At 33.5% G+C, this 19,286-nt stretch overlaps 1 protein-coding gene across 1 annotated transcript; it reads left to right on the top strand.

Moving 5' to 3' along the window:
* The first annotated feature begins 1,509 nt into the window (after positions 1–1,509).
* LOC113773920 lies at positions 1,510–19,286 on the top strand. Its single transcript, XM_027318515.1, has 5 exons — positions 1,510–1,524; positions 1,606–1,675; positions 1,943–1,971; positions 2,053–2,122; positions 18,369–19,286. Exons 1-5 carry the CDS (start codon positions 1,510–1,512, stop codon positions 19,250–19,252), a joined length of 1,068 nt encoding a protein of 355 aa, XP_027174316.1. The 3' UTR covers positions 19,253–19,286.

Below are 19,286 nucleotides of genomic sequence, written 5' to 3'. Positions count from 1 at the left end.
TGAAGTTTCAAATATTTTCGAACCTTACTCGTGTTCAATCTTTCTCACCACTTGGGGACCTATAGTAATTATCTAATACTCGATGTTCAGGCACGCACGAGGACCTCCAAGAGGACCCTACCGTGGAAGTTTGAACTCTCCCTCCAACTTACTTGCTTGCATAACTTGGTGAGTGTCAAGTGTATGATTACTTGAACTCTAAGGACTTGATTCATGCTTGACTTACCTGATTACATGCGTAGCCTATCCGATTTTGACAAAAATGGAGTCGAGTGTGTACTTGATCGCACTCGTTCTCATTTGAAACGAATGACTCATGCTTAACATGATTTGCCTGGTTACATGACTTGAAATGCCTGCTTAAACCTGTCAAATGCTTGAATACATGACATGGTATGCTATGATTGCATACGTCGTTGGAGTGAATCTCCTCGACACTTACATGATACATGGGGGACGCCCAAACTCATAGGCCGGCATGGGCTTGGTCGGGAACCTTGGTGAGCCATGAGAATTACATGATAAGCTTGATCTATTTGAGAGATCTTGCTTGGCATACTCGTGGAGTATAGCCTTCTAAATGTCGTGCGGGCCCGAAGTGGTGTATGGTGGACGGATGAGAAGTAAGTGGTGAACTACGGATATGAAAATATCAACCCGGTTGACGGAGAGTCATCACGGGGAGATATACAAATGACATCGGCAAATGTGGAACTTAGCTCCTGAGAACTTCCATATCCTTGAATTGTTTCTAGTTACATTTTATCGGCATTATTAATTACTTGCAAGCTATTACCTGAATTGTATTTGGGCTTGTTATCTGAACTATGTGTCTGCATGTGTGTTCTTGGCCTCACGAGCGTTTTGCTCACCCTGTAGATTTGTTTTCCTTAACAGGTTTGAACTCGGAGGTAAAATGGAGAAGCCCTCTTGATGTACTTTTGTTTAGGGCTTGTTATTACTTTTGGTTATGCCTTTGGTTTTGGAATTGTACTTTGGTATGGAAATGTGACCCTGAGAACTATCACAGTTGGTATCAGAGCCATATGCTGACAGTTGGGACCTTAAGTCCTTCGTCTGGAAAAGCCCCGAGCCTCTCGTTCGTGAAGAGTCACGAAGCGAAACTCTCCGTAGGGGATGCCTGCGTGCGGGTGGCAAGCTGATAGATACCCCGTGATGTGACCCTTTGGACGAAATGTAATCTGTATTCTGACGTGTGGTTTGGAGAATGGATGACTATTATTAAGTTTGAATACTTCCGCATTTATTGTATCTAAGTTATTGGCTTGTGTTGTGTGGTCCGGCTATAAGTTGAATGGAATTGTTTGAGTCCTGGCGAGAGCTAGGCAGGCGTCCCGCGGATACCCTTTGGTTCGCCTTAGGGAGAAGTGGGGGCGTCACACTTTTGATCCCATATGTATACATATATTTATTCTATGCGTTTTGATATGCTTTAGTGATCATCAGTTGACATTTTTAAGTTGTGACTTTGAAGGCTTTGGAGGACATATGGTTCATTATCTGGTAAATAATACTTTTATGCTAAATAATACCCTTTCAATATAGTTTGGTTCTCTCATGTTAAATAATACCTTTCAAATACAGTTTGATTATGATCAAAATCAACAAATATCAGTAAATCATGTTTTATGGAGGCCATATGGTTCATTCTCTGGTAAGTATGTAGGAAACAAACTTCCTATGTGATATCTATCTTCTAAGTATTCATTTTGTTAAAAATATAATTCCTTATATCCAGTGTAATAGGTGTTGCATATTTCAAAAACATTGTCCAGTTGTATTGTTATCATGCTATCAGTAATTACATCAAGAAACAATTACTAGGCATCTTTTGATCCCATATGTATACATATATTTATTCTATGCGTTTTGATATGCTTTAGTGATCATCAGCTGACATTTTTAAGTTGTGACTTTGAAGGCTATGGAGGACATATGGTTCATTATCTGGTAAATAATACTTTTATGCTAAATAATACCCTTTCAATATAGTTTGGTACTCTCATGTTAAATAATACCTTTCAAATACAGTTTGATTATGATCAAAATCAACAAATATCAGTATATCATGTTTTATGGAGGCCATATGGTTCATTCTCTGGTAAGTATGTAGGAAACAAACTTCCTATGTGATATCTATCTTCTAAGTATTCATTTTGTTAAAAATATAATTCCTTATATCCAGTGTAATAGGTGTTGCATATTTCAAAAACATTGTCCAGTTGTATTGTTATCATGCTATCAGTAATTACATCAAGAAACAATTGGAGCTATTTCTATTGTCTTTTTTCTTACTAAATTCTAAAGCATGTTAGCTTCCATACTAGCTTTAACTCTAAAGATTGATGCTTACTTGGGAGGTGTATATAACCTTGCATTCACTTCACCATATGATCAAATTCTTGTAATAACATATGGAGAGAACAAACTCATTCAGGTCTAAACAATAAAAAAATTAAATTCTAGTAGTTTTACTCATTAGAGAAAATAGACTAATTATCTCTATATTATATGTTAGGTATGGGGTACAGTGACTGGTACAAGCAATACACATTTGAAGGTCATAGAGGCCCTTTAAACTCGTTATGTGCACATCTCAAGGAAGATATCCTTGTGTAGTTTCTATACTTGTTACCATTAAAGACTTTCTTTTTATTTTTGGTACTTCATTCGGTTTACTTCTTCTTCTTCTTTTCTTCTTGTTTTATTTTTTTGATTAATGCTTGCAGTTTGAATATGCCACATCGACAAATAGAGAGACAAAAACATGGTTATTTGATTATATAGAACCAAGGGTTGTCTTTGATGCAATAGTTATTTTCGCATAAGAATGGCCTATGGTGATGATGGTAAAAGACAAGTGCTTAATTATAGAACTGTACTTGGTCATTCTTTTTTTTTTTTTTTATTCCCTGTTCACTAAGTGAGCATTAAAAACTTGTTAGGCTCTTTTCTTGTGGCACAAACAAAGATGGAGACTCATACTTAGTTGAATGGAACTATACCCAAGGCTATATAACCTGAAGTTATGATTGGCTCTCCAAATCTTCTACAGGCATAGTGCAATTCAATACAAGTAGAAACAACTTTTTGGTCATTGGGGATGAATATTTACTCAAGTTTTGGAACGTAGGCAATGTCAAGATTTTAACTCTCTCTTGATGCTAATGGGGGCCTTTCAATTTGGGCTTTACACATTTTTAGAATAATTAGAAATTAAAATGCACGTGCGTCGCACGTAATTATTGATTGGAGAAATAAATCACTAAATTAGTTGTAAATTTTGATTGTTGTAATTGGATTTGAACAAATGATAGATGTGAATATCAGTAAAAGAAGGAAAATGTATTAATTTTGTGAAGAACTTAGCATATGGCTATCCCTCTACTCTTTATCTCGATTTCATAATCATGCAATATAAGATATGTTAAAACATGTTTTTTTTTTCAGTTAGTAGCATGTTTCTCAGCTTTTGATCTAGCATGAAGCTTGCATTTTCTAACTTAAAATCAAACTTTAAATGAAGCATTATATTCTTGTATACATCCACACTTAAACTGTCAGGCAATGTTAACTATCAGGTAATGTATCTTAGAGTAAGCTAATTAGATAGGAGAATAGTGTTTCCATTAAGGGAAAAATAGGTACATAAAAAAGTAAGAAACACTTAATGCACTTTTATGTATAGTATAGATATGCTTTTTGACGGGTATTTTACATACGTGCAAGCTAAAAAATACCGAATTACACCCGTTCACTGCAAGTATACAGATCAACTAGTAGTTTAGGGTATATATCGGGTCGATCCCACAAGGAAGAGTGAACAATTATCGGTATTACTAAAGCTTCTCTATTATTTAGACTATCAATTAATGATAAGAAATTTAACCTACTGCACTTATACAAGAAATTAACAAATAAAAGCTCCTTAGGTTGTGGTATCCCTAACTACTCATGCAAGTGTTATATTTGGATCATTGAATACTACATCTAGGCTAATTATGGTGTAATTTCCTTATGCATTTGAATCCTACTTTCGTAGTGAATCAATTATACTTATAACTAATCCATACCTATTCTCATGGTTATGAAATTAGTTACAAGTTCATTTTTTCAGTGAAATTACATGAAATGAATCACTAAAAACCACATAGGTGCACCTCTACTTTCGTGAGTGTACTCCCTATGTTTAGCACTTCTTGAACTAGTGTTAAATCTCAATTTCCATTGCAGAAACAACACCTTAGATAATCAGAATTAATGGTACCAGATTAATCATGATTTAAAGAGCCAAAGTGCTAAATAACTTGCTCAAATACTAGCAATCAAATAGCCAAATAATAAACACTAACAATCATAGGAAGTTCAACCAAACCCAAGGTATAAACTTTAAAAACACATATTAAATATAAAATCCAGAACTTGTATATTAGCTAAACTTGGAATCAAATACAAAAGATAAAGAGTTGGAAAGGAATGTAACCCATGTCACTTGAGCTCATCACCTTGCCTTCTTCATCTCCATTTTCATCCTAATCTAGATAATGTACAAGAGTGGATGAACTAACTAGCTAAACTATACTACACTAATCTAATACTAAGAGAATGGAAAAACTACATTTCTGCACTTCCAAGCTTCTCCCGTATGATTCCTCCCTCCTCATAGACCTCAAATGTCTCTACATATAAGCTGATGAAAAGTCCTTCCCTTACCAGTCATAAATTTCTGCTATGACTCTCCACTTTGATTCTCCAAATCTGGATTTGTTAAGGGAGTCAAAAATAATGGCTTTTGACTTGGAACCTTGGCTATATCTCTTCCTTATGTCTTCTGAAGCATGTGCAGCCTACGTTTTCTCTCCAACTCTAGCTGGAAAGTAGTGTGAAGATGAGAAAAATGGCTGAGCAAATTACAGAAATTCGGCTGCCAGACACGTTTTTACTTTTGACCTCACTTCAACTGCATTTGTCTCCATGATGAAGGCCGAACTGGCTTTTGTGCAAAACACAAAAGTTGTAGCCCTTTGAATTAGAGTTCCAATGCTTCAAGAATCATCTAATTTGGAGATCGGTGGACGGAGATATGGTCAAAATACCATAGACTGGTCAATTCTGGGCTTCAGCTTTCAACCAACCAGATAAGTTTCTGTGTTTCGACCTTTTGACCAAGAAAACGGCTGAATTGGACTTTGATGTCTTCATACCAAATGTAGATATATCTCTTAGCTTCAAAATGGTACCAAGATCACCTTGATCCGATTATTGTAGCTCCTGATATAGTCAAAATACGAAAATATGTCTGAGTTGTCAAAGCTGACTTTTCTTGATTTTTGTCCTCAAATTGCATTTCTTCCTTTTACACTTCATATTTTATTTTCCCCACTTTAATCCATCTTCAATCATCCAAATATCTTCTCAATGCACTTCATTTGATGATTGAATCATTAAACCTACAAAATATGAAGTTTTTCCCATAAAAATCCATAAAATGCAATATTTAGCCACTTTAACATAAAATGTAGATTTTTACCAAAACCTTAGTTATTTTAGTTATAAAACTAAATAATCAAACCAAAATTAACTAATAAAACACACTAAAAATACGTAAAATAAACTCTTATCACTTTTACTTGCATATAAGGATTATACATTTATAGTCTACGACTATAAAAATGGTGTTTCATTTACTTGTTGGCTTCTTTCTCTATTTTAATGCAAAGCCTTATGTTTGCTTCAACAAGGAAGACACTCTTTTGGTTGTTTTTCTGATGATAGTAAGGTCAAAATCTTGGCAAATAATGTAATTGGCAGTCTGTTGCTACAAAATTCAACTCCTCATCCATGTGACAGAATTGTGGGACATCTGTGCTGAAGTAAAACATTCTTGGAATGGATTTTTGATCTGAAATAGAGAGGTCATCTCCTCATCATTCCTATTAAATAATTGCATCAAAAAACAATTGGAAGTGGTTAGGAAGCGGGTATAACAATTATGGCTAGATAGAAAAGTTAATCGATTCTATTTTCATTTGTACATTTATCTTTTCCCAATTGTATATGTGCATCACTATTTTCTTGTGTGTTGATTTTCTGTTAGACTCTAATTATTTTTTCTAATTTGTCAAATGGAAAAAAACAAAATTGTTAGGCAATAAGAAATCATCTCCCTTGTGTATGGCATCCAAAAAGTGGAATAATTATAACCAACAACCTTAGTGATGATCCATTTCAAATAGCTTCACCATGCTTTGCTTTATCCAGGAATGACTCTTATCTCATATTAGCATCAGGAAGAAATAGTTTCTTTGTTCAACACAATAACCTTTGAGGTAAGTATGTGATTAACATCTTTAGGAGGTGATCGCAATTCTTAGGTCAAAAGGTATATTGAAATTTAATCAAACTGAATCATACTAACATAAGAACTCGTGGGAACTTATTTGTGAAAATTTCATCGCTTATTAACTAGTGCTAAAGGTAGAGAAAAAAGCAAAATGCATGCAGAAAATATAAACCAAAACACTTCAGTAATGTAAACAAATGCTTATTCTGACTTCCACAGATATCCTATCAATCTAATAGCTATTACTGAAGGGCAACTCAAAGTTTCCAAATTCTTGAACACTTGAAAAAACTAAATTGCTATGTCTATTACTAGATTACCATTTTACATGACCAGTTTGATTTGTCAACTGCAATTGCAGAAAGTGAGAAGCTTCCCATTGGCTCCACCTGCAGCTACATGTATGGCATTCTAGCCCCACAAGATAACAACCTAGTTGCTATTGGCACAGACGATTCAACTATACTCATCTACAACATGTGAGAGTCTGAGTTATAGCACTAATTTTGCACATGTAAAGCTTTTAATTATTTTCCATACATTTAACAGCTTGTAAATAAGCTTACTCTCATTTGAAAAGGATTAGTTGCTTAGCCTTTTCTAACGCGTCAAAAGTATTGGTCTCTACTACAGTAGATGCTCAAGTTAATTTGTTCTAAATCAAATATGTCACACTCACATGCTAATAGGAATTTGTGGTCTTGAGCAGCTAATGTTATCTAATTATCTATGGGCAAATCATTCCATGTATACACAATTTGATTTCTTCACTTAGTACTACTATCTAAAAATTGTTAAAAGAGTAATTCAACAAAACAAATATGTTCTCGTCCTAGACTTCTTGTAAGATTTATTAGGAATTTTCTTGTTTAATAGGAACTAAATGTAGGTTTTGTTGAGTATTTGGTCTAAGATTGATAATTGAACCAGTAATGAAGAGGTATAAAATGTCATATGTAAGGAAAAAAAAACTGACTACATCATAGTTTGCTTTGTCATACATAGGAAAGAGTCAAATTTCATCAGCACCAATTTGTAGTAATAACTATTGTTAGCAAAACACTAAACCAAGCCATTTCCATTGGTTAAGATAGGTTTCGTGATTTATTGTTTAGTTAATAGCATATGGTTGCAAGATTGGCTTGCAATGTATGAATCAAAAAAGCCTGGAACCCATCAGCAGTGCAGTTTTTTTACCACTTCATCCTCCACAAACACTTGGAGAGGAGATATATTGTATTTGACTTCTTTAGACGATCATTTGTCAAATACTTGTAGTGGACCATTAGAGACTTCTGTTTAAGGATTTCAAATGGAAACATTTTAATTCATGTCGCAACTAGGTGGTATTTGCTACCATGAGAAATGGAGTTGTTATGGTACTCTGATAAGAGTATATTTTACGTATTTTTAGTGTGCTTTATTAATTAGTTTTGGTGTGTTTTATTTAGTTTTATAAATAATTAACTAAGATTCTAGTGAAAATATGCATTTTGTGGTTAAAGTGTGAAAATTGCATTTCTATTGATTTTTATGGTAAAAACTTCATATTTTGTAGGTTTATTGATTCAATCATCAAATGAAGTGCATTGAGAAAATATTTGGATGATTGAAGATGGATTAAAATGGTGAAAATAAAATATGAAGTGTAAAAGGAAAAATGCAATTTGAATCAAGAAAAAGTCAGCTTTGACAATTCAGACACATTTTCGTATTTTGACTATATCTGGAGCTACACAGATCGGATCAAGGTGATCTTGGTACCATTTTGAAGCTAAGAGATATATCTACATTTGGTGTGAAGACATCAAAGTCCAATTCGGCTGTTTTCCTGGTCAAAATGTCAAAATACAGAAGTAAAAGTCTACTGCTGAGAGCTGAAAATGCGGAATTGACCAGTCAGTGGTATTTTTATCATATCTCGGTCTAGACAGCTCCAAATTGGATGATTCTTGAGGCATTGGACAGCTATTTCAATGGACTACAACTTCTATGTTTTGTACAAGAGTTAATTTAGCCGTCATCATAGAGAAAATAGCGGTTGAAGTAGCCAGATTCTGGTCAAAAATAGCTGCTGGTACAACCTGTTTTCTCCTTCAACAATTTACAGCTATGGATGAACGTATGACAACCAATTAGCAGCTGTAAAAGGGATGTTTCAAGCCTCATTTCCTGATGGAATTCATCTATATATAGCCATGGACTTACAGGATTCAAAATAACTTGGGAGAAGGCTAGAGAAACTCACCAGAAATGTAGTTTTCACTAGAGTTTCCTTGGTTCATTAGTATAGTATAGGTAGAGTAGTTTATCCATCTTGTATTTGTTGTTAGATTTGGATGAAGATTGGAGGAGCAAAGATGAAGAGGTCGATCTCATGTGACAAGGGTGATATCTCTTCTACTACTTTCTCTCTTGTATTGGATTTCATGTTTAATTATAATACAAGTTGGCTTTGTGTTTTTATTATGTTTAGTTAAAGTTTATGCCTAGAGTTATGGTTGAACTTGCTATATTTTGTTTGTGAGGTTTACTTGGCTATTTGATGATATTATTTTGAGTACATTATTTATCACTTTTGGTTATCTAATCATGATTAACTGGCCATTAATTATGATAATCATAAGGTGTTAAGTTTGCAATGAAAATTGGAATTTAACACTAGTTCAAAGAAGTGATAAGCCTAGGGAGTACACTCACGAAAGTAGAGGTGCACCTATGTGGCTTAAGTGACTTGTTTCATGTAATTTCATAGAAGAAATGAACTTGTAGTTAATTTCATAACCACGAGAGTAGGTATGGCTTAATTACAAGTATAGTTGATTCACTACGAAAGTTGGTTTCACATAAATTAGGAAATTACGCCATAACTAGTCAAGATAATAGCATTCACTTAACCGGTAATCTCATTTGCAAGAGTAGTAAGGAATTCCATATCTCTAGGAGATTTCTAGTGTTATTTTCATACATTTTATATTTGTGGTAGTCTAAATAATAAAGGAGTTTGAAAACATCGGTAATTGCATTCTTCCCTGTGGGATCGACCCTTAATACCCTATACTCGCTCACGATTCGTATACTTGCGATAAATCGCGTGTGGGGTATTTAGGAATTTATAAATGTAAAACTTGATTGGGATGAGCTTAATATTATATGTATACCCCGCGCACGTCAAGTTTTTGGCGCCGTTGCCGGGGAAGATTTGGCAATATCGGTGTGAAGAGCAACTTTATTAATTTAGACAATTTTTCTTATTTTTGTTGTTTTTGTTGTATCTTGTGTGTTTTATGTCATTTTTTTGAGTCAATTTTTATTATTATTATTTTTTTTTCTGTTTTAGTTTGTGTCTTGGAATCTATCCTTCTTAACTAATCTTACTTTTGAGATTGTTTAAAAGTAATTTTAGATAATGAGGAGGGTAGGTGAACTGGGAGGACAAAGCTTGAGAAATGAAAGATTGGCAATGGATGGTTACCTAGTGCAAAGCTCCTTCAACAGAGGTAACCAAGAAATTACTGAAGGTATGTCTTTTGAAGATGGTTTAAGGTGCTTAAAGGCAAAATTTGATGTTATGATGGACACAATTATGCATGAAATTGAGCAAGGGAGGAATGTTAATGATTTTAATTCTTATCATGTGATTTGTGACTTGTGTGGAGGTTATCATGCTACTAATACATGTATGCAAGCACAAAATGTGGGTTATTATGATGAATTAGAGCATTACAATCCTTGTTTTGATTGATATAGTGCTAGTTGGAACAATTCTCCTGCTTATGGTTGGGATAATCAATGTACTTATAATAATTCTTCATATTTTTACGATTACCAACCTGAATGTGTCCAATATGAACCAAAATCATCTTGGGAGTTGGCAATTGAAATGGTAGCTAATGATTCTAAGCCATCTTGGGAGTTAGCTTTAGAAAAATTAGCTAATGCAACTTCCGACCGTTTTGATAGGGTTGAAGAAAGAATAGATGAACTGACTTCTCACTTTAGTAGAATACAAGAGAAATTGCATGCATTGTGTGAAGTTATTTCTTCTAATGATATGAAAGATGACCCTAGCATGAATGGTAGGAATGTTGTATGTGAAAATGGATTATATTTGGATGAAAATGATGAATTTCAATTGTGTTTTAATGAGCAAATATCCATTTCACATGATAATATCTTTGGAACTAACTTTGAGCCTCAAGAGGTGAGTTTTAATGACTCATTTTTCACCCCTCTTGAGGAGTGCATTGAAAGTATAGGTTCTAAGGGTATTGCTGCCCAGGATACTCTCATGACATTTCCGTTGGTAAGTTCTCAAGTGGTGCATATTCAAGGTAATATTTATGAAACACTTGGGATAGGTAAGTCAATTCCATTTCTCCTATCATTAGATCATGTGACTTTTGCTATAAAGTCACCATTTAATGATCCACCACGACCAAAAATGGTGGATTATTCTTTAACCAAACCTCCTTGAAAAATGAGGTTCAATAGTCGAGCCAACGACTATAAATAAAAGCGCTTATTGGGAGGCAACCCAATGTTTTGGCTATTTATGTTATTTTGGTGTGATTTCATGTTTAAAGTATGTGTTTGAGTTATTTTATTATTTTTCATTTGTAGGTATTAGAAATGGAAGCAAAAGTGACCAAATGAGGTTAAAAAGACGAAATTTGATCAAGGAACTCAACCCCTCAATTTGAGTAATTGTTGTTTTTGATTTGTTAGAAGGGGTTAAAATGCATATTTTGATCATTTTACATGTGCATGCATTGAGAATTTTAGCAAACAAATGATCTATGATGCATTTTGAGTGATTGGGGTACAAATGGTAATTTTTCAAAATTGGCTTTCTGCAAAAATTTCGCAGAAGAAAACGCACTTGGGCTGAAAACGCGCCTTAGAATCGCGTTTTCCATAATCGCGTTTTCAATTCTGCGCCTATACTGAAGAAAACGCGCCTCAAAACGCGACAGGAAGTCACGTTTTCTACCAAGTCGCGTTTTCCAGCCTGATCAAAAATTGAAAACGCGACTTCAAATACGCGACTCCAAGTCGCGTTTTTAAGCATAGTCGCGTTTTCGATCCTGCAAGATATGTGAAGAAACGCGACTTCACAAAACGCGGCTTGGTGGCGCGTTTTGATGAGTCGCGTTTTCGGAAAAAAAAAATGCAGATTCCTTGATTCTCTTTTTTCTTCTTTTCCTCATATATTTTCTTGTACCTTGAGTTGCTTATTGTATATTTTATATAGGTACATCACCAAAACAAAGGGTTGAAATTATGGATCGCCGTTTTGTTTTATTAAGCCTTTGTTATCACTTTTGTTTCTTATTTTCTATGTTTCGATTATTATTACTAATGGTTATTCAATGGAACTTATGAAGCGTTGGAGTTACACGGACAATGGATTTTGAAGCTTCATATTCAATCACTACATAGGGGAGTATTACTTTCTTTATCTTGATTTTCCTTTTTACACATTGAGGACAATGTGTATGTTAAGTGTGGGGGGAGAATTGAGATTATATACATTGTATGTGATTGAATTATTAGTTGCAAATATTGGACTTGTGTTAAAATTCAAAATTTTTCTAAACTCTTGTCCAAAATTGCAAACTTGCCCCAAAAAGTTTCATATTTTTTCAATTTTATCCAAGGGGTAACAAGTTTCATACCATTAGTAGTTCAAATTTCTTCTACATTTGAGATAAAAATATGTGGCTTAAGCACTTCTTTTCTCATTTAACTTGGAAATGACTATTATGTGATTATAATTTTTGCATTTGTAGGAAAGTATATCTTTTAAAGTGGAGAAAATTATGCCTATATTTTTTTGCATATTTGATGAAATTTCTTCTCTTTATTGGATTTTATAAGTTAAGTGATAAATATGGTCAATAATTGCAATACTCTTCTCATGATTATGCTTTCGAGGGAATGTTATTATCTTTACTTTAAAAAAAATGAAAAAAAAAATGAAGAAACAAAAGAAAAAGACAAAAATAGAATAAGATTTGTTCTACTCCAATGATTCTTGTACTTAGTAACCGGGGTCTTCATCTACAAATGTCGACTTTCGCGTAAAACGGTACTTGAATTAAGAGTATGCAAAGCAACTTGAGTATGTGAAGTGTTGAGTAACCGGTGATCTTCATCTAAAAATGTCGATCCTCGCGTAAAAAGATACTTTCACAACTTAAGTAATATTTAGCTATATTATATAAATAAATCCCTCTTTAAGTTAAATAAGAAGATGATCATGGGTTTAGGAAGCATATTATTGACCATATGAGTTACTTACTTGTAAGATTGGGTAAGGATGAAAAATTGATTTGAATTTGTTATAATGACGGTATAATTGGCTCTCCTTTACTTGATATTATGAGTACTTGAACTTAATTGAATAATTGCATAATGGTTATTTACTTTGTTTTGAGGAAATGAAGTTGAAATGCTACATATGCTTATTTTCAAATTTTGGATCATTGTCGGTTTGTATTTCTTATTGCTTGAGGACAAGCAATGGTTCAAGTGTGGGGGTATTTGATAAGAGTATATTTTACGTATTTTTAGTGTGCTTTATTAATTAGTTTTGGTGTGTTTTATTTAGTTTTATAAATAATTAACTAAGATTCTAGTGAAAATATGCATTTTGTGGTTAAAGTGTGAAAATTGCATTTCTATTGATTTTTATGGTAAAAACTTCATATTTTGTAGGTTTATTGATTCAATCATCAAATGAAGTGCATTGAGAAAATATTTGGATGATTGAAGATGGATTAAAATGGTGAAAATAAAATATGAAGTGTAAAAGGAAAAATGCAATTTGAATCAAGAAAAAGTCAGCTTTGACAATTCAGACACATTTTCGTATTTTGACTATATCTGGAGCTACACAGATCGGATCAAATTTTGAAGCTAAGAGATATATCTACATTTGGTGTGAAGACATCAAAGTCCAATTCGGCTGTTTTCCTGGTCAAAATGTCAAAATACAGAAGTAAAAGTCTACTGCTGAGAGCTGAAAATGCGGAATTGACCAGTCAGTGGTATTTTTATCATATCTCGGTCTAGACAGCTCCAAATTGGATGATTCTTGAGGCATTGGACAGCTATTTCAATGGACTACAACTTCTATGTTTTGTACAAGAGTTAATTTAGCCGTCATCATAGAGAAAATAGCGGTTGAAGTAGCCAGATTCTGGTCAAAAATAGCTGCTGGTACAACCTGTTTTCTCCTTCAACAATTTACAGCTATGGATGAACGTATGACAACCAATTAGCAGCTGTAAAAGGGATGTTTCAAGCCTCATTTCCTGATGGAATTCATCTATATATAGCCATGGACTTACAGGATTCAAAATAACTTGGGAGAAGGCTAGAGAAACTCACCAGAAATGTAGTTTTCACTAGAGTTTCCTTGGTTCATTAGTATAGTATAGGTAGAGTAGTTTATCCATCTTGTATTTGTTGTTAGATTTGGATGAAGATTGGAGGAGCAAAGATGAAGAGGTCGATCTCATGTGACAAGGGTGATATCTCTTCTACTACTTTCTCTCTTGTATTGGATTTCATGTTTAATTATAATACAAGTTGGCTTTGTGTTTTTATTATGTTTAGTTAAAGTTTATGCCTAGAGTTATGGTTGAACTTGCTATATTTTGTTTGTGAGGTTTACTTGGCTATTTGATGATATTATTTTGAGTACATTATTTATCACTTTTGGTTATCTAATCATGATTAACTGGCCATTAATTATGATAATCTTAAGGTGTTAAGTTTGCAATGAAAATTGGAATTTAACACTAGTTCAAAGAAGTGATAAGCCTAGGGAGTACACTCACGAAAGTAGAGGTGCACCTATGTGGCTTAAGTGACTTGTTTCATGTAATTTCATAGAAGAAATGAACTTGTAGTTAATTTCATAACCACGAGAGTAGGTATGGCTTAATTACAAGTATAGTTGATTCACTACGAAAGTTGGTTTCACATAAATTAGGAAATTACGCCATAACTAGTCAAGATAATAGCATTCACTTAACCGGTAATCTCATTTGCAAGAGTAGTAAGGAATTCCATATCTCTAGGAGATTTCTAGTGTTATTTTCATACATTTTATATTTGTGGTAGTCTAAATAATAAAGGAGTTTGAAAACATCGGTAATTGCATTCTTCCCTGTGGGATCGACCCTTAATACCCTATACTCGCTCACGATTCGTATACTTGCGATAAATCGCGTGTGGGGTATTTAGGAATTTATAAATGTAAAACTTGATTGCGATGAGCTTAATATTATATGTATACCCCGCGCACGTCATACTCAACGCTTTAGATCTGAGTCCAAGATTAGAGATTGATCCCTCTGCTTTATCTTCCACCGAACAATGGGTACGTAGAACTAGCTATAAGGTAAGATATGGACATACTAAAACATTCACCTTGACTACATTGTATTTCTCACATCACTTATGTCTGTAAGAGGTTGCTTTTCAATCTACTACACTTTTATACTCTAGACACGCACAAAACTAATTCGTCATACATCTACTTTCTGGCAAGTTTCGATAAAATCTTGGAAAGTTCTGTTTGTAAATGCTTTTAGTTTCCTATTCATGATATTTTCTTTAATCTTAAGAATGCCCATTACTTTTGTACATTCTTAATTATTTGAATTATCTTGAGATTACTAATTTGCTTTTCTAGACTTTTTAGTTATGGTCATTTATATCTTTCTGAATTATAGTCATATATAAGTTTGCTAAGATTTCAATTTGAGGTCATATGTAAATTTAACATGAATTAGTCAACTTTAGGAAATGCTAATAATTGATAGCTTCAATATCATAAGTATATAGTCAAATATTAAGTAATTTTATCTAATTAAAATAAATCAAATTCTATGAAAAAGAGATGGGTAGTTGGGAGCTTTTTAAGAGCTGGAGTCTGGAAAGTTGTTTTCAATATATATATATATATTTATTTATTCATTTATTTTCCACAACCATGAGGATTAAACCCTTGGATAACTACCTCTTCATGTACAAATATTAATCCTGTGGTAAATTTTTGGGATAAGTGTAGGAAATTCCACTTATTTCAATTATTTCCCTTACATTTGGTAAACATATAGTTGTCCGATTGAGGCTATTTAGTGTTTGAGATTTGTTTCCAGTGGGATAGTGTACTAGCTCCTCAATTTGTAATGATATACGGTTGCAAAATGGTATGCCATGCCTTTATTAGATTGTTTAAGGATCCAATTATGCCACTAAAATTTCTCTTTTCAATGGTAAGTTCTACATTAGTCTATGCCAACAAATTATATACTTCAAATTATGTGTCTTTCTAAAACATCAAGACATGTTTAGAATGGTTGCATCCTAAAGATATCAGGTTTACTCGTTAACAAGTACAAAAATGTTGAAGTAACTCTCTACATAACAATACCTTAAGTTTCAAAAAATAAGTAGTAGGATTTGCACGTGCATTATTTGTGCATTATGAAATCACAATTAGCTCTTTACAAGCATAAACTAAATGAATGGATTCTTGTTCTTTCCAGTTGTCACATGTTTGAATACTTGTCCAACTAATGTTGAACTTATTAAGTACACTCATGCTTTTCAAATTTAATGTCAATTCAAAAATATCAAAAGAATTTTGAAAAAAAATAGAATATGGTCATCAAAAGTATGGAAATTTATTAATAAAGTTTAAATTTAGATAAATTCATATTCAAAGGAATTGGTAACTATTCAATAATTATAAAAAATGGTGGGATGTTTGTCAACTTATTATAAAATCCCAAATAAACCGGTAATACAAAAGGTAAAATACAGAAAACCTCCTCGTGGTTTCGCCAAAAATCAATCGGACACCTTATGATTTTGAAATGTCCATATAATCCTCTTAAACTTTAAACAATATGAAATTTCACTTGTAACCTATATGTGACCTACAAGTGATGTATTATTATTATTATTATTATTATTTAATTTTTTTTCTTTTTATATTTGGTGCTTAAATTCCTTTGCCTAAACTATCTTGGATGCTTTTACAAATTTTAAAATTTTTGAGATACTTATAAAATTTTTAGAAAGTATTCATCCCCCATCTTCTTTTTTCCTCCCCCCTCCTCCACCAGCTGCCACCATTACCCACCACCACCGTCTTCTCATATCTCTCTCTCTCTCTCCACTTCCCTTTCCCTCCTCCTTTTTCCCTTTCCCTCCCTCGTCCTCTCTCCTCTTCTCTCCACTACAAGAAATTTGGCCTTTTGTGACAACAGAGAAACTTGTCACAATTGAAAACTTTAGTGACGAGTTTTAATGTCATCATAGTTGATCGTGGGTTCACCCGGCAACAGTGACAACATGGGATAAGTCGTCACAATATGGATGGCGCGCAACTAGCCAGTGTGGCGGGAGATCACCATTGTGACGACTGGAAAATAGGTTGTCATTGAAATTGGTCCTACAGTGATAACTTAAAATATCGTCACAATATAGTTGTCAGTTCTAAATTAGTGACAACAACTAGTCGTCACTGTCCAAAGTGTTTATTCCCAATTTACTTTCACTAATTCTACTATGTCACCCTAATTTTTTCAATATGCCATATATGTTGTAAATAAATTTTATTAATTCTACTATGACACCCTAATTTTTACATTTTAACCCCACATACCACTTTAATTTTTTCAATATGGCCCATATGTTGTAAATAAATTTTATTAATTCTACTATATGACACCCTAACTATTACATTTTAGCCCCATATGCCACCCTAATTTTTTCTATATGGCCCATATGCTGTAAATAATTTAATTAATTATGTTATGACAACCGAACTTTTATATTTTAGCCCCGTATGTGGTAAACTAATCTCATTAACTCTACCATGACACCTTATCTTTTGCAATTTAGCCTCGTACGTGATAAACCAATTTTATTAATTCTATTATGGCACCCTATGCTTTACACTTTATTTTGTGTTTATCATTGGCAAAATAAGGAAGGTATTGTAAAAAAAATATATACCTATTTTTTAATTATTCCAAATTTAGCTAATACCTTGTTATAAAGTTAAAAAATATCATGAATTCATTATTTAGTTCTCTTGACAACATATGGAAAATTACTGATTAACATAGTGTGAAAATAATGGCAAAGAATAATAAAATTTAATATGAAATTAAGTAAAAATCTTGACAATTGCATGACTGGCGTTGTTATGTATTACAATTTACAATATTCAAATTTTTTATGGTGTATGAATCAGTACTTGTATCAAATAGATTTAGTGTTTCATGCATGTATTAGTAAACCATTTTGGTTATTTGATCAACTAAACAGATTGTTTGGTCTTGTCAAACCACAATTCGTGCATAATTGATAAAATTATTAAATTGATACCAAAAATATTTACATTAAAAGGTCTTTTTTTGAATCATAAATATATTTTTAATAAGCCTTTTAGTTTTTGAACATTATTTTTTGTAGAGATCCTAAAAAACCTATGTTAGAAAAAAAAGAAAAAAATCAAAAAATACTAAATTTTCATATTCCAAAGTTTTAATATAACATGTGAAATGAAAAAGCTCAACATAATAAACAATGTTAATTACACAAAGATTGGGAAAAGAAAAAGAGATAGAAGGCGTTACTTTTATTAAAAAAAGGTTCAACAATTTAGAGACAACGCGTATTTTTTAGTGTGCAATAGTGGAAGCGGGAAGCTGAAAATTGAAAGAGTAGAGGCGGGGTTCTAAAAGAAGCAGAAACGACGTCATTTAAAGCTGATTTGGAAGAAAAACACTCAACACTTGGCCAAATTTCAGACAAAACTCATTTCCCTCTTTCTTTGCCTTCGGACACCATCTTCCCAACTCCCTTTTCCCTCTCCAAAAGCCGCTTCCTCTAAAGCCCTTTTCCACACTGCTTCCTTCTCCTCCTCCTTACTATCATCATCATCATCATCGCCCAATTCCAACTCCTGCAGTTTCGTTTATTAACCCCCAAAATCACCACTCCATTATTATCTCAAACGCCCACATTCCCCACCACCCCTCAACAACCCCATTTGGCTTTTCCCATTCCCTCAATTCTTCACTGTTTCTCCTCAACTCATTCTTCTCCACCTCAATCTTCTTCCGCATTTTCTCTGACCAAAAAGCTAAATCTTTCCACTGGAATTACGCTCTTGATGGAATTCACCCTAGAGAAAATGGGGTCATCGGGGATAAAGGGCCAATCTTTGCTGCAGTTTTGTTGGGATGGCTTGGGTCGAATCCGAAGCATCTGAGGAGGTATGGTTCCATTCTTGAGAATTTGCAAAGTAGGCCAGATTTATTGGAGAAAATCAAGGGAATTATTGTTGATTCAGGAGGTGACGCTAATATAGATCCCAAGGTCTGGGCTGCTGGATTTACTGCAGCCCTGCTAAAGAAATACAATTCATCATCTTATCCATCAGTTGTAGCTGTAGGAAGAAATCAATTGGAAAGTGGAGTTGATACCTCAAAGTTGCGAGAAAAGGAGCCCCTGTCCGTTAAAACCTTACTTTTGTCAGCATTTGAGAAGCTCTTCTCTTATCTCCTAAACTTGAACGACGTCAAACAGCAGTTGACAAAGATAATCTCTGTCCTTTCCAAAAACCGGCCTTCTTGCCCACATCTTTATCTGTATAGTACAGCTAATAAGGTCATTCCATTCTTATCAGTTGAGTCATTTGTTGAAGAACAGAAAAGAAGTGGGAAAAATGTGTGGGCATTCAACTTTGGTGCATCACCTCATGTTGACCATTATCGGACTTTTCCCAGTGTATATACATCAGAGCTTGAGAGGTTTTTGAACGAGTGTCTGGTCATAGTGAAGAAGTTATAAAAGTTTTGCAATTTTAGATGATTTAGGTTGAAAT

This window comes from Coffea eugenioides, chromosome 6, assembly GCF_003713205.1.
Source record: "Coffea eugenioides isolate CCC68of chromosome 6, Ceug_1.0, whole genome shotgun sequence".
Taxonomy (NCBI): Eukaryota; Viridiplantae; Streptophyta; class Magnoliopsida; order Gentianales; family Rubiaceae; genus Coffea; species Coffea eugenioides.
This window is presented reverse-complemented; position numbering and strand designations above follow the sequence as displayed.

What these genes read in the sequence shown, in the direction of transcription:
- LOC113773920 (XM_027318515.1), top strand. An exon ending in GACATATGGTTCATTATCTG is followed by an intron (nt 1,972 to 2,052) that starts GTAAATAATACT and finishes TTTCAAATACAG; the next exon opens with TTTGATTATGATCAAAATCA. An exon ending in GCCATATGGTTCATTCTCTG is followed by an intron (nt 2,123 to 18,368) that starts GTAAGTATGTAG and finishes CAACTCCTGCAG; the next exon opens with TTTCGTTTATTAACCCCCAA.